The 13,584-nt window shown below is 35.9% G+C and overlaps 1 protein-coding gene across 1 annotated transcript; it reads right to left on the bottom strand.

The window, feature by feature from the left end:
* Positions 1-1,048: 1,048 nt before the first annotated feature.
* Positions 1,049-12,568, bottom strand: LOC108982894 (serine/threonine protein phosphatase 2A 55 kDa regulatory subunit B beta isoform-like). Its single transcript, XM_018954368.2, has 15 exons — positions 12,360-12,568; positions 12,174-12,290; positions 10,451-10,554; positions 10,244-10,342; positions 10,006-10,125; positions 8,632-8,826; positions 7,783-7,874; positions 5,083-5,201; positions 4,148-4,271; positions 3,837-3,960; positions 2,412-2,480; positions 2,192-2,283; positions 2,022-2,099; positions 1,875-1,945; positions 1,049-1,741 (listed from the first exon to the last, which is right to left on the bottom strand). Exons 1-15 carry the CDS (start codon positions 12,376-12,378, stop codon positions 1,605-1,607), a joined length of 1,560 nt encoding a protein of 519 aa, XP_018809913.1. The 5' UTR covers positions 12,379-12,568; the 3' UTR covers positions 1,049-1,604.
* Positions 12,569-13,584: the final 1,016 nt, after the last annotated feature.

Genomic DNA, 13,584 nt, shown 5'->3' with positions numbered 1-13,584 from the left:
TGTTCGTCATCACAAAATGACCACGGGCAGATACGTTGGGATTCCGATGAAAACTATTTTAATGAAATACATTTTAAATGCTTCATGTCAATCACATGATATGCTAATTATTATGAATGAAGATAATAAAATTTTAATTAAAAAATAACATTTTTCACGTCTTTGTTAAAATGATGAAAAATTTTTTGATGATCATTTTAATAATCATTATTATACTATTTTTTGATGTGTATTAAATAAGTAAAAAATAATAAATAAATTTTCTATTATTTAGTATGGGGTCAAATTGATGAATATTACGACACCGGGAGGATGAAAATGACTTGAGATGAGTTGGGATGAATTGTGAATAGTAATGAGATGAGTTGTGAATAATAGTGAGATTTGTGAGTTAAAGTTGCTGAATAGTAATGAATAGTAGTGAGATGAGTTGAGATGAGCTGAGATGACTTACGAATCCAAACATCTCCAATTGGGCTTTTTTTTATTATTTATTATTAATTTTTACTATTATTCTATCGTTACTTTTTATTTTTTATTTTTTTACTAATAGAATAATACTATATACAATTGTAGAATATATAAATATCGTACAATTATTTAAAAAAAAAACAAAATCTATTATTAAAAAATTAATTTTTTTTCATATAAAACCCGTATATATTTATTTTCTTTTTAAATAATTACACATCACTTCCACATTCACCACTCAAACCATCCTTTCTCTTGCAATAATGCAAGAAAGTTTTCCACACAAAACAAGGTCTTGGATTAGATCAATCTTGGCGTCTGGCTGTGATTTACGCTGTCGGAGCATTGCATTATCTTTGTTAAGGTCTCCGACTCGACTTCCCAGACCCAACCGGTTTCTCGCTTCTTTTCTGGTCTTTTTTATTTTTTGAGATTAAGTACAACTTCCAAGCCTCGTTACTGGGAACTCGAAACAAGTCCATAATATATATATACTTGTATCCAAACCGACAGAAAATAAATAAATGCCTTTTTCTGTTCTTATACGTGAATCGAAAACTAAATGAAATACTAGACAGACTAAAACATCCCCAATGAAATGTATACCATCATGACAAAGAATCAATCAAAAAATTGATGCACTGCAAGTTTTCAACATCTCTATCCCAGCACAGATTTCTGAGTAAAAGCTACATTTTATCTTAAACCTAGTGGCATATATTGAACATTCTTCAGGGTTTTGTTGTAGGAGAGCTACAATCATATTTTCTTTCTTGACTTCAACCCAACACAAATTTAGGACATAACTGCATCTTCCCTTTCAGAAAAAGATACTGAAAAAAAAAGGACAAGGAAAAGCAAAGAAATTTTGGCAATTGTTAAAGGAGGTAAGGGAGGAAGTAAAAAGAGCTGCTGCCCACCCGGGAACAAAGTTAGGTTGCTTCCTCGTGGATGCCGGCCGCCACTTCCGGAACTCGATATCAAAAGCACATGCAAAATATTTTGTGGGGCACTTGAAATGTGAGAATTTGATGTGGCCTCCAAGTCACTGGTAGGCAGTAAAGGCAGAAAGCCTTCCCCAACAGCAACCCAAAATATCTAATCAAGCAAATATGTTTCTTCCCAGATCATCTTTATGCATAGTACATGTATAAGCTGTTTGCAGCAGCACAGGCAATCGAGTTTTCAGTTGGGTGCCATGCTAGGTGCAGCAACTTTGTCGTAAAATCGAATGAATTTCCATTTGCATCAGCCCCAGGGTTTTCTGCTCCTGTTCCCAACAACAAATTTAAGTAATGTAACGGTTAAGTTTATGAGGGCAAGAAAAACTTCTCGTGAAAAACTTAAATAGCCAAAAATGAGAAAGTTGGGGAATAAAAAGAACAGAAAGCAATGGTGGTAACCTCGTCTGACAACCCTTGTTATACTACTGCTCAGGGATCTGGAAGGCCTTGCAGGGGTCTGTGCTTGGCGCCTAAACATCAAAGTTTATTATATACAGATAAACCATCCTATAAGCCATTCTGATCAATATCTTCTATCAGAATTACCTCATTGGGTTTTTGCTGGCTTCCAAAGTTGTTGCCTCGGTATTTCCTGAGGCACATCCAAACACACGAAATAGATTGCTGCAATATCATCAACAGGAACATGAGAAGCGTGCCAGAGAGCTCGAATAACAGTGAGATAACAAACAGAGATGTAGCATAAAAACACGTACCTATAAGAACCTGTTGCAACTCGTAATCCATCACCGCTCAGACAACACTCGAATTTATCAAAGATCGAATCATTTTCATATAAATCACAGAGCTGGATTCATTCAAGAACAGGGTGATCAGCATACAGCAAACACAGCAGCACAAATCTTAGATTTGGTGGACCTAAGACACAGCAGCACAAATCTTAGGTCCACCATGTTAAAAAAGTAGGGATCTCACCTTCGGTCTTAAATATTCATGAACCTGGAAGGTCGAAACTGGACCCGAATCCATATTGATGTCCCATAACTGACAAACAAGTAAATGGTACTCAAGTTAGTAACCAAGGAGCCAGAACAAAACAAAAACATCAAATCTTATAACAACATCATGATAAAACCGATTTTAATAACTACATTGTGATAAAATTGTTGGACAAAAAAGAATAACAGGACAAAAAAGTCTTGAAAATAACAGTCAATTATGCTTCCATGAACATAAACCATCAAAAGTAGCCTTCTAAATTTTTTGCGCCATTATTTGCTATTGTAAATAGCAAAAGGTCAGACTTAGATGATGTGTTGAAGATAATGATTCTGTGTCTTTTCTTCTGGGAGGAATATCTATGCAAGTTACTCCAATCATAACCCAAGTAGAGGATTCTATAACCGGTGAGACAAATAAGAACACTTTGCCACAAACTTAAAATAACTAGATGAAAAAATTCAAGACTTCTCCCTGCCCTTCACTACAGCAACAGGAAAAGAACTAGGAAGTTGGGAAAGCAACTCCAACCTTTGTTAAAGCACCTTGACCTTCGTATTGTCGTGGAACCTATAATCTCACAAATTGAAGTGGATTAATATTGTTGTGGAACCTAACATTTTAGGTGTTTGTGAATTAATATTTTTGTAGGCCATGCTAAAGTTGAAACATGTTGCTCTTTGTTGTCTCTTAAATTAAAGTATTAAACAATGTTGTATTAAACAATGTTAACTAAGTTCCTTTTTTTTTTTTTAATTGGTGAGTTATACACGCTGGCCCCTGGGTCATGGACCCAAAATCTCCAACTCCACTTCTCAGTGTATCTCCTTGAAAGCATCAACAAGCCACCCCTTTTGGAGTGAACAGGTTTTGCTAAAGGTATCATCCCCCCCCCCCCCCCCCTCCCATCTCCAAAGCTTTGAATGTAGCATCTTTTTACATGCTCTGTCCATGAATAATCTTATAGTGTTCATAAACTATGGGTCCTTCGACTAACATTTCTATGGAGCAAAACCCTACTATATACTCATCATGCAAGTCTCAGGTCTCTGATACACTTCTGGCACATCTTTAAGTATTGAGACTTTCTTCATGTTACAGATCATATTCATGGCAATAATACCATTTCAGCACCCTATGGGACGTATGGATCAATGAGTCTTTCATATATCAAATGGAGCCATATAAACCTGTCATGGCATGCTTAAAAGAGCCAGATTCTCGTACCCAGACTATGCCTCTTTTCTATCATCAATAAAATTATTATTTACCGATAAAAAAAAAAACACCATGCCAATTATCTAAAAGTGGTATTACCACTTATCAATAATAGTGGTGTAACACTCAAAAACAACATGCCAATTATGAAACAAAATAAATAGCCAGTCTAGAAACCCAAACCTTTAGAGCCATGTAATCACGACTAAGTATATATCTTCCATCCTTTCCAAATTTAATATCTGAGATTGAAGCAATTATTTCCGTGAAAAATGATCTAGAACCAGGTACTTCCAGTTCCTCAAACCTGTATCCAAAGGGCAGCACAAATGAGTCCAAGAAGGCTATTGGAAGCAGTTTTAACCCATATGCTGGGGGCCTAAAAAAGAGACTTTTCTTTTTCCTTTTACCCCATCTAACAATTTGCAAGCCAATCAAACTTCCATAGCAGCTGTACTATGACGCAATAGAATGAAAACAAGTTAAATGCTTACAATTTAGCATGAGAATCACATAAAGCTGATTGCCGCAAATCAATTAGACGGATTGAGCCTTTTGAACTACTATATGCTAACATATTACAATGAGTAGGGTGGAATTCTGCTGATGTTATCACCTCTGCAAGAAAATTGACAAATGATTGACAAATAGTCATCTTTTGAGAAGTAACAAATGGTATCAATCTTTTTTATAAGTAACTAATAGTATCATCTAACAAAAGCTTACCAATAATAACAGCTAACAAAAAATGAAGAAGGAAAACTATTATCACTCTTTTCCTAAATAGATTTCTAGACAAGGCACAAGTATTTACGAAAAGATATAGCGATCTTCCTACAAATTTCCTTTACTTTATATTGGAGGTGGCAAAACTTTCATCTTGGTTTTTATTTTTTTATTTTTCAAGTGAGGATAAAACAGAAAATGGGAAAGTAAGAAATTCAACTAAAAAAAAAGGATAAGTCATTTGTATTAGTTTTTCATGTGCCACTTCTTGAATTGATCACAAAAGGATGGCTTATACAAAAACCAGGCTAGCAGTACAGGAAAATCCAATGCCTCACAGGTTTCAAGAAATGTCAGGCGAGGCAAGATACTCCCAAGTTGTCCCACAAATCTTCACATTTTCTTGCGACTACCCCATCTGATCCCAATTCTCCCACAAATTAAATGGCCAGATTGAGCCTTCCAAACAACCAAAGGCACATGCAAGGCCATGTGCAAATGTTTATGTGCACAAGTATACAAGCTCACAAAATAAATTTCAGCCCAGAATCATGCATCAGAAAGCATACATGAAAAAAAAAACAAGCATAAGCTAAAACCTTTTTTTATTTGGATAAGTATCATAAGCACATTACATGGCTCAAGAACATAAACTAGCACTAAGATTCTCAATAAAACACCAAATACCAGATAATAAACTTACCAGTCAGATCCTCCATGTTTGTAGGCTTGACATCCACAATATTGAAACTCTGGTTGCTAATTTCCAAGTTCCAAAGATTTATTCGAAGATCGTCCGCAGATATAAAAGTTTCACCATCACTGGGGAAAAAAAGTGAGAGAGCAAAGTGATCAGTGAAAACTTTACTAAGCCATGCCAAAGTGCCAAGCATAATAATTTTTTTTTTTTTTTTATAAGTAGTGCCAAGCATAATAATGATCTAGACATGACTGAGATATTTGCAAATCCCGATGACTAAATGTCTTGCATCTTCAAAGGCTTGGAGGCCAAACCTGGATGATTTAGTGTTTGATAATATTGACCTCTTGAGTGTTCAATGGCTTGAATGGCGTTTTGAGAATGAAGTTATTCATGTTGTAAGAGGGATGGTTAAGGATAACGCTCCTGGTCCAGATGGTTTCATCATGGCTTCCTTTCAGGATTGTTGGGACATTGTATGGGAGGGAGGATGTCATGAAGGTGTTTCATGCATTGCACTCTTTTGGTAAGTTTGAAAAGAGTCTAAATGCAGCTTTTATTGCACTTATTCCTAAGAGGGCCGGAGCTTCTAACACGAAGGATTTTCATTCCATTAGTCTTGTCAATGGGTTTATAAAATCATCTCTAAAGTTTTTGCCAACCGTTTGAACACTGTTATGGAGAAGATTGTTTCAAAATCTCAGAATGCATTTATTTAAGGGAGACAAATTCTGATTTTTTTTTTTGATAGCTAATGAATGTTTGGGCAGTAGAATTAAATTGGATGAGCCAATTATTTTACGTAAGCTTGACATGGAGAAAGCTTATGATTACGTCAATTAGGACGTTCTTCTTTATCTACTTGGGAGATGTGGCTTTAAGGGGAAGTGGTGTAATTGGATCAAGCATTGTGTTTCAACTGCGCAATTCTCAGTGTTGGGGAATGGCTCCCCTATGGATTTTTTTAATAGTTCTTGTGAATTGAGACAAGGGGATCCGTTGTCTACCCTCCTTTTTGTCCTTGTTATGGATGCTCTTAGCCGAATGTTGGGGGGTTGCAGTTGATGGAGGTTTGCTGACAGGGTTCTCAATGGGAGGGTCTTATGATGGTTTGATTAATTCTCGCCTTTTGTTTGCAAATGATACGTTACTTTTTTGTGACGTGAAACCAGGTCATCTGCAAACTTTGAGAGCGCTCTTGCTTTGTTTTGAGGTTGTGTTCGACCTTAAGTTGAATCTTGGTTGAGGCTGTGTTTGGCCTTAAGGTGAATCATGGTAAATCTGAGATGGTCCCGATCGGTCTAGTGAGATATATGAGAAATTTGGCAAAAATTCTTGGTTGTCAGGTTTCTTCTCTGCCGATAACATACCTTGGGCTCCCTTTGGAGGCTGCTTTTAAGGCAAGACTGGCCTGGGATGGGGTGATTAAAAAGATAGAAAGAAGGCTGGCAGGATGGAAGGGGTTGTACTTGTCAAAAGTGGGAAGAATCGCCTTAATCAAAAGCACTCCTTCTAATCGCCATACTTTCTTTCATTGTTCCTGTACCAATTGGCGTGGCTAACCGGATTGAAAAGATGTTTTGAGACTTCTTGTGGGGAGTTATCGAGGAGGAAGTCAAGTTTCATTTGGTAGTTGGGACAAAATTTGTACTCCATTGTTGTGTGGAGTGTTGGGGGTTCGAAAGTTGAGGACCTTTAATAAAGCCCATCTTGGGAAGTGGTTATGGAGATATCATCAGGAATGTGAGTCATTGTGGAGGGCTATGATTGATTCCAAATATGGGAGAGCTTTTTTTTTTTTTTGGGGGGGGGGGTGTCAAATGAGGTCTAAGGTACACATGGTGTGGGGGGGTGTGGAAAAATATTAGGCGTGGTTGGGACGAGTTTGCCAAACACGTTACTTTTGTGGTTGGTGACGGTTCCAAGAATAGCTTTTGGCATGACCTTGGTTTGGTGGTAGTGCCCTAAGTGCTGTTTTTCCAGGTCTCTAGTTCCTAACTTGTAACTAGGTTTCGAATGATAAAAAAAAAAAAAAACTTGTAACTAGGTTTCAGCATTTGTATACTTCCTGTGTACTTGAGCTATGCCTTTTTACTTGTCTTAATAAAATTTTCTTATTCATTAAAAATTACAAATGCAAGCAAGAATCAAAACAGAATCTTTGCACATGGTAAATGTTTGATGTAGTAAAGGGACGGAATAGGAAAGCAAATAAATCTTACATAAGGTATGTCATACAAGGTCAGAAAATAATCCTTTGTAGCAGTTATATCTCAAAATTCTACGGCATTCTCCACATACCAATCTGCTATCTATGCCTCATCCATATAAATTAACTTTTTTTTTTATAAGTAATAAGTTATTTCATTAATATAAATTAACTTCATCAAACATAGACAGCGTTAAATATAAAGAACCAAGGTTTATTGCAAAAGGTGGGAAAAGGCATAAAGTTTTAATCCTATTTTCCTTTCTAGAGAAAGACTACAAGTATAGAAGGTCCAAGATGGGCATGCACAGGTGACATCAACAGCAATTTTGGGAAACAAAAGAAAACCAAACAGCAGGCGAGTATCATTAATGCCTCAAATGGTTTTTCAGATATTTGGCAATGGACCTTAATAAGATCCCAAGTAGCAACAGACAATGCAAAAAGTTTGAAACTAGCATTAAAAAACACTAGCAGTAAAGAAATGGAAGCACCTGTTATTCGAAATAGAATTGATGTGATAATCATGAGCATGAGCGTATACCCTTCGACATCTAGCCGTGAGGCTGGTTTCTTGGCTAGTTACCTACATATTACATAGATTAAGCATTAGTGCTGCGTGGATCAGGAAATAATTAATAAAAATGAACAAAATTAATGGAATCCAACAAAACTTTCTGTTTCTGAAACTTCCCACCACCCAGCAGCAATTGATTTGCACACATGGATGCAAACACGGACATGAAAACGACAAGACTTCACAGCCTTGGGTGCTCAAGTGCAAGGACCAATTCATCCAATCCAATTCATCCAATCACAACGATCAACAAACAGTATACACTTTCTAGAGTGTTCTTAATAAAAAAAAAATTCCGAAATTATACACACATGCTTGTATGTACATTTAAAATAATTCAAATAGACAAGGCTGAAAGTAAACATTTACAGAAACAAGATACAAGTTTGACCAATAACATTTACTTCATCCAAAGAGCTGTGCTCATAACACAAAAGCCCCCATATTCAATTTCAGGTGATTCGCAAATGCACTTAGCTAAGAAGTGTGCTAAAGCCCATATCTGAGACCCAGCTGAAATCATTGCTCCTTGGAGGAAAGGCTTCAAGGTGTGGTTGGCTGCACCAGATGTTATTCTTGTTCTTTGGTTTATCTCTCATATTATTGATAGCTTATGTAAGCTATAACCAAGTGAGTACTGGAATGATTCAGAATGATGTAATTTAAACCCATTTTAAGAATGTATTTGTTGCACTTATACAACCAAAAAAAATAAAAAAAAATACACAGCGCAAGAAAATCAGTAACTTGGATCTAGAACAACTACCGTTGGTAAACGTAATGATGAAATGCCCCCTGGTGGGAATGAGAAGTCATTACTCAATCTGTCTTGGAATCCTCCATTTGCAAGATATGACTTAGGGTTAACCGAATTACTCGAACTAGCAACACTGCCATTTCCAACACCTTTTAAAGGGTCCAAATTCATATCAGAAATTTTCTTGATCTTCTTTTCTTGGACCTGCAATGGCAAACAAACAGTGGTGGTCAGATATAGCCACCAATAATTCTATCTAGAGAGGAAATAAATGAACGTTAAATTATTACCACCTGCTTTTTACAATTCCTCAATAATCATAAACCCACAAGCCAAAACTAATATACAGGATTCCCAGAACACGTTTACATGTATGTGCCAGCACCATAGTTCAAAAACTTGTGCACCTATGTGGAATAAAACCCTCATGACCTCATTCCCCGCTCTTGGCTTATAGGGGATAAATGCCAGTTAGTATAGATAGAATTGGTTTAGTTTATACACTTGTACTTTATTATATTTGTGACATATCGTTTTTTTTTATTGGCACCAGGTGTCTGAGAACGAAGTCCCAACTAATCCCGAGAGTGCACAGGCCCTCGGCAAGGAGTTTCTCACAAGTGCACCTTAGGTAATTCAAGGGAAAGTTCCCCTAGTCTGACGGCCCTTAGAAATTGTTTGCACCCAAGAGGATTTGAACCTTAGACCTAGAGGGAGCATACCACCAAGACCAAGGCCTTTACCACTTGAGCCAACCCCTAGTGGTTTTGTGACATATAGTGAACATCTCTAATGCCCCACTTTGAAATAATCAATCGTGCATTGATATAATGACCTTCTGTAAATAAATCTTGTAACCATCTAACAGCATGTTCAAAGCATGCGACATCCAACCCTTCTTCATTTTTCAAAATATGCAACCTAGCATGCTTGTGGGATACATTTTTAGACAAAGCAAGCACCAAAATATGAAATTTGAACACATAAAAAAAATCATATCTCATGTCCTCTACACCGAAGATTATGAACCAATGTAACAGAGAGCATCAATTGAAAAATGTAATAGAGAAACAAACAAACTATTAAAATTAATTAAAAATTCTGATCTCCGTCATCCTTCAATGAAAGCCCATAAGATTCACTTCAAGGAAAAAAATACTGAAATTTTTTCACATCTTACAGCTTACACAAATAAGCTAATAGACTAAATAGGAAGTTGACGATTCCAGAATATATTTTTTGCTAAAGAAAGTAATCTTTTTCTCTGTGTTTTTTTAATAAGTAATGTAAGACCAAGTAATCTCGAGCCAATTAATTAACAAATTACACACTTGAAAAATAAAATACACCCTCCTTTAAAAATAACTAAAAATATTTTCTTACCTTCCAAAATTTAATTGTTTTGTCATTTGTAGAGAGAAGAAAAAGGGAACCATTGGCTGTTTGGCACCATCTAATTTTGTTGATTTTCTCCTCTATTTCCAAGCTCTTGAGATAGTCAAACTGGCACAAAGAAATGAAGACTCTTTTTAGGCGTAAACAATACATATCCCAGCAAGCAATGATATAAAATGAAGCAGAAGTAGGATTTTTTTTTTTCCGAAAAAAAAAAAAAGAGTACCTCAGGTTCATGGCTCTGAAACTCAGTTTTGTAACGGAACTCAGGATGCCTACTAATTGGATAATCTATCCTCTCCAAATCTCTTCTGGAGCCACCATTCTTAAAATTACAGCATACATGAAGTCAGACTGTTGCAACAAAGAAATAATCTATGTACTGTATCGATATTACATTTGGCAGACTATATATGCATAGAAAAGCACATACATCTTTTGTATCAGTTCTCTCAAAGAGAACCACCCGACCCCCACGGTCACCAGTAGCAAGATGGTCACCAGTTCTGTCAAATTCGATTGCTGAAATGATATCAACTGTAGAAGGAAAAACAGAAACAAAGATTAGGAACCCCCATTCTCCCTACACATGCTACTGAAATTTTAAATATACCATAAAGGGATAACAAGGATTATAAAGTTTCCAAAACTGTCTAAATATCTATACTAGAAATTGTGAAGAAAACCAAAAGTTAGTATAACTAACTGCTATCCCTTCTAATGTATTGTATATTTTATTTCTCTACAGGTAAACACTTCTCCTATATAGAAACAGACAAATTTTGGAATTAATTTTCAAAAGTGTACCAAATAACCAGCAAGGACTGTACCAAACAACCAAATCAGCCAACCCAGAATATATGCATGAATTAATCTGATGTAAAATAGCAGACGTATAGATATGTTCAAGTTTTTTTAGCAGCTGGTATCAAAGCTAATTTTGTCATTATTTCTTTTTCTTTTTTTGGATAAGTAGTCTCTCTGATTAACAATGCCAAACGTAAAGCAGAGGTACGAGTTCGGAGTCTTTGTTTCGTTTACAATAACGACGCACTAGGTTACAAAATATTAATGTAGGTCCCGATTCTTGGTTTTCTGCAATTTAATATTAGACTAGAAAAAATAGAATAATAAAACTACAAAAGAATGGGATGACCTTTTATGAATAATAAGAACTAGGACACTTCACCAAGATTCTAATTGTGCTAGTCCAATGAGTCTTCAATGACATTTTCTGAAAGAACCTACTGACTAAAGCAATACATGTTTCTCAATCACCAAAAGCACTAGACCTCTGTCGCAGAATTAGTAATTTGACCTCCTTTCCTCCTATTGTCCTTTGAACTATGCTCTCCTATATTCAACGAAGTGCTTGAGACAGAAATAAGAATATTGCAATAACAATGCAGCTTGGTTTTCATCATGCGTGCTTACTTGCATGATGAAACTGGAAAATGTAGTTATCTTTAGCTCCTAGATACAGCAAGGCTAATGATACAACTATTATCTATACTTATGTGAGACTTCTAAATGTTCTGGAACACTCACTTTGCACATGATTTAACGAACACAGTAAATATAGTCCACGCTTGCAACCACTGCTGGTCAGATTTCACTTTCAATTGAAGTCACGGAATTATATTCATGCACTACAAGCTCAATGGCACTAATCAAGCAATGAACAGAAAATGATTAAGATCCCGTCTATCGTGCATGCGATACCACACATTTGCCACTATAAACAACCAATTATGACCCCAAAAAAAGTGCATGCACCACAACCACCACCATAACTCAACCAAGCTCACTTTGATACTCTCGACCTCCCAATTCGAGAATACCCAATGCAAACTCAATTATCACAATACCATCCAAACCTCACATGACTGTCCCCCTAATTCCACACCCAAAGCCCACTATTCCCCCAAACCCAAAAAAAAAATATAAACCCCGACCTCATAACAATACGACATTTCCTCCGCGACCCACATCACAAAACCACAATTCCTCGGCGACCCACGATCTAAAACGGATCTAAACTAAAAAAAAACCCTAATCCCAAAACTTTATAGATATTATCGATGGGATCCAAAGAAGGGCATGGATATAATTTCCGAAGACCACGATTGACATCGTCAGTGTTATTGTATTAATACCTTCCTGAACTTCTTCGCCGGCCGTGCGTTCCCCGAATACCTGAGAGAATTTCCACTCCAGCTGTTGAGGCGGTCCTACCGGAGCTGCGACGACCTCATCGCCACCGTTCATTGCACCTGTAAACCAAAATCTAACGGCTCCAATCGAATTCGATCAATCCAATCACTGCATCGAAGATCGCTTACCCGGGTTCGCAAGGATCATAGCTTCAAAAACCCATCGAATAAAACAAAAATCTCACATATGTCCAGGTTTTTAATTCAACCATTGAAGCACACGAACAAACCCAAAATTTATCTCTCTCTCTCTCTATATATATATATATATCTCTCTCTCTACTTTTCTCCCTCGCTCTCTATCTCTCTCTAGAAGGAGAAGATTGGGATTTTTGCGATTAAAATGTGACTTGAGCAGACCATTCTTTGGGCTTTGAAGGAACCAAAACACGCATACACAAACACACCTGTCTCCCTCTCCCTGTCTTGTTTGCGCCCAATAATGGGCCTCTAATTTCCTTTTTTCTTTTTCCGGGTTCTGATAAAATTCTCGAGGGTGGACACGTCAAGGATCTGCCTGGGCGATTGACAGCATAAGTAGTGAGAAAGATGTGGCTTGATTGGTTGGTGAGGAATGCGGTGGTTCAACCGGGTGAGGTTAAACCCGGTGGTTCTTAATAAATGATTGGGAAAATTTCTCAGGAGTTTTGAGGGATTTGTCATTTCACAAAGAGAGGATTGTTGGACAGTGACACGTACAGACATCTCCTTGATCGTCTTTTCATCTTCAGAATTTTTTTATTTTTTTTAGCTTCGTTTGATTATTAAGTCATTCCCAATTCATCATTCTAATTTTTTTAAATTTTAATATAAAATATAATAAATAATTTAATTTTTTAAATAATAAAATAATAATATTATTATAACAATATTTTATCATCTCAATTCAATTTAACATCTAAATACAACTTAAATAAATAATTAGATAAATATTTTAATTACAAAAAATCTCATAAAAATAAATTCATAAATGAAAATAATTTGATTATAAAATAGATTTAATATATTATATAAAATTATGTCAATATAAAATTTTTTATGAAATTTTTCTGTAACGATAACATTTTATAGCTATATAATGCAATGTATGCTGGTGTTGCTGCGGAAATCAGAACTAAATGAATTGATTAAAAATAAACAAATTGATAAGACTGTTTTTAGTGAGAAAAATAATGTTGTAATATTTTTCTATATATTTGTCAACAAAAAATTACGATAGTTTAAAAAAGGCGTATCATACTTGGGATAAGAAGTACTACTACTTCAGCAATTAACATTGATTCATGGAAATTCTTGAAGAAAATATGAGAATGGATCACTTGTCAAGAACGTGACCAATTAGTTTGATTGACGG

The sequence above is a fragment of the Juglans regia genome, chromosome 7 (assembly GCF_001411555.2).
Source record: "Juglans regia cultivar Chandler chromosome 7, Walnut 2.0, whole genome shotgun sequence".
NCBI classification, from domain to species: domain Eukaryota; kingdom Viridiplantae; phylum Streptophyta; class Magnoliopsida; order Fagales; family Juglandaceae; genus Juglans; species Juglans regia.
The sequence above is the reverse complement of the archived record's forward strand: the minus strand, read 5'-3'. Positions and strand labels throughout refer to the sequence as shown.

Excerpts from the sequence above, each read along its gene's own strand:
- LOC108982894 (XM_018954368.2), bottom strand. Across the intron at positions 2,284-2,411 it reads ATGAATATTTAAGACCGAAG|CTCTGTGATTTATATGAAAA; the intron begins GTGAGATCCCTA and ends GAATGAATCCAG. Across the intron at positions 1,946-2,021 it reads GCCAGCAAAAACCCAATGAG|GCGCCAAGCACAGACCCCTG; the intron begins GTAATTCTGATA and ends TTTGATGTTTAG.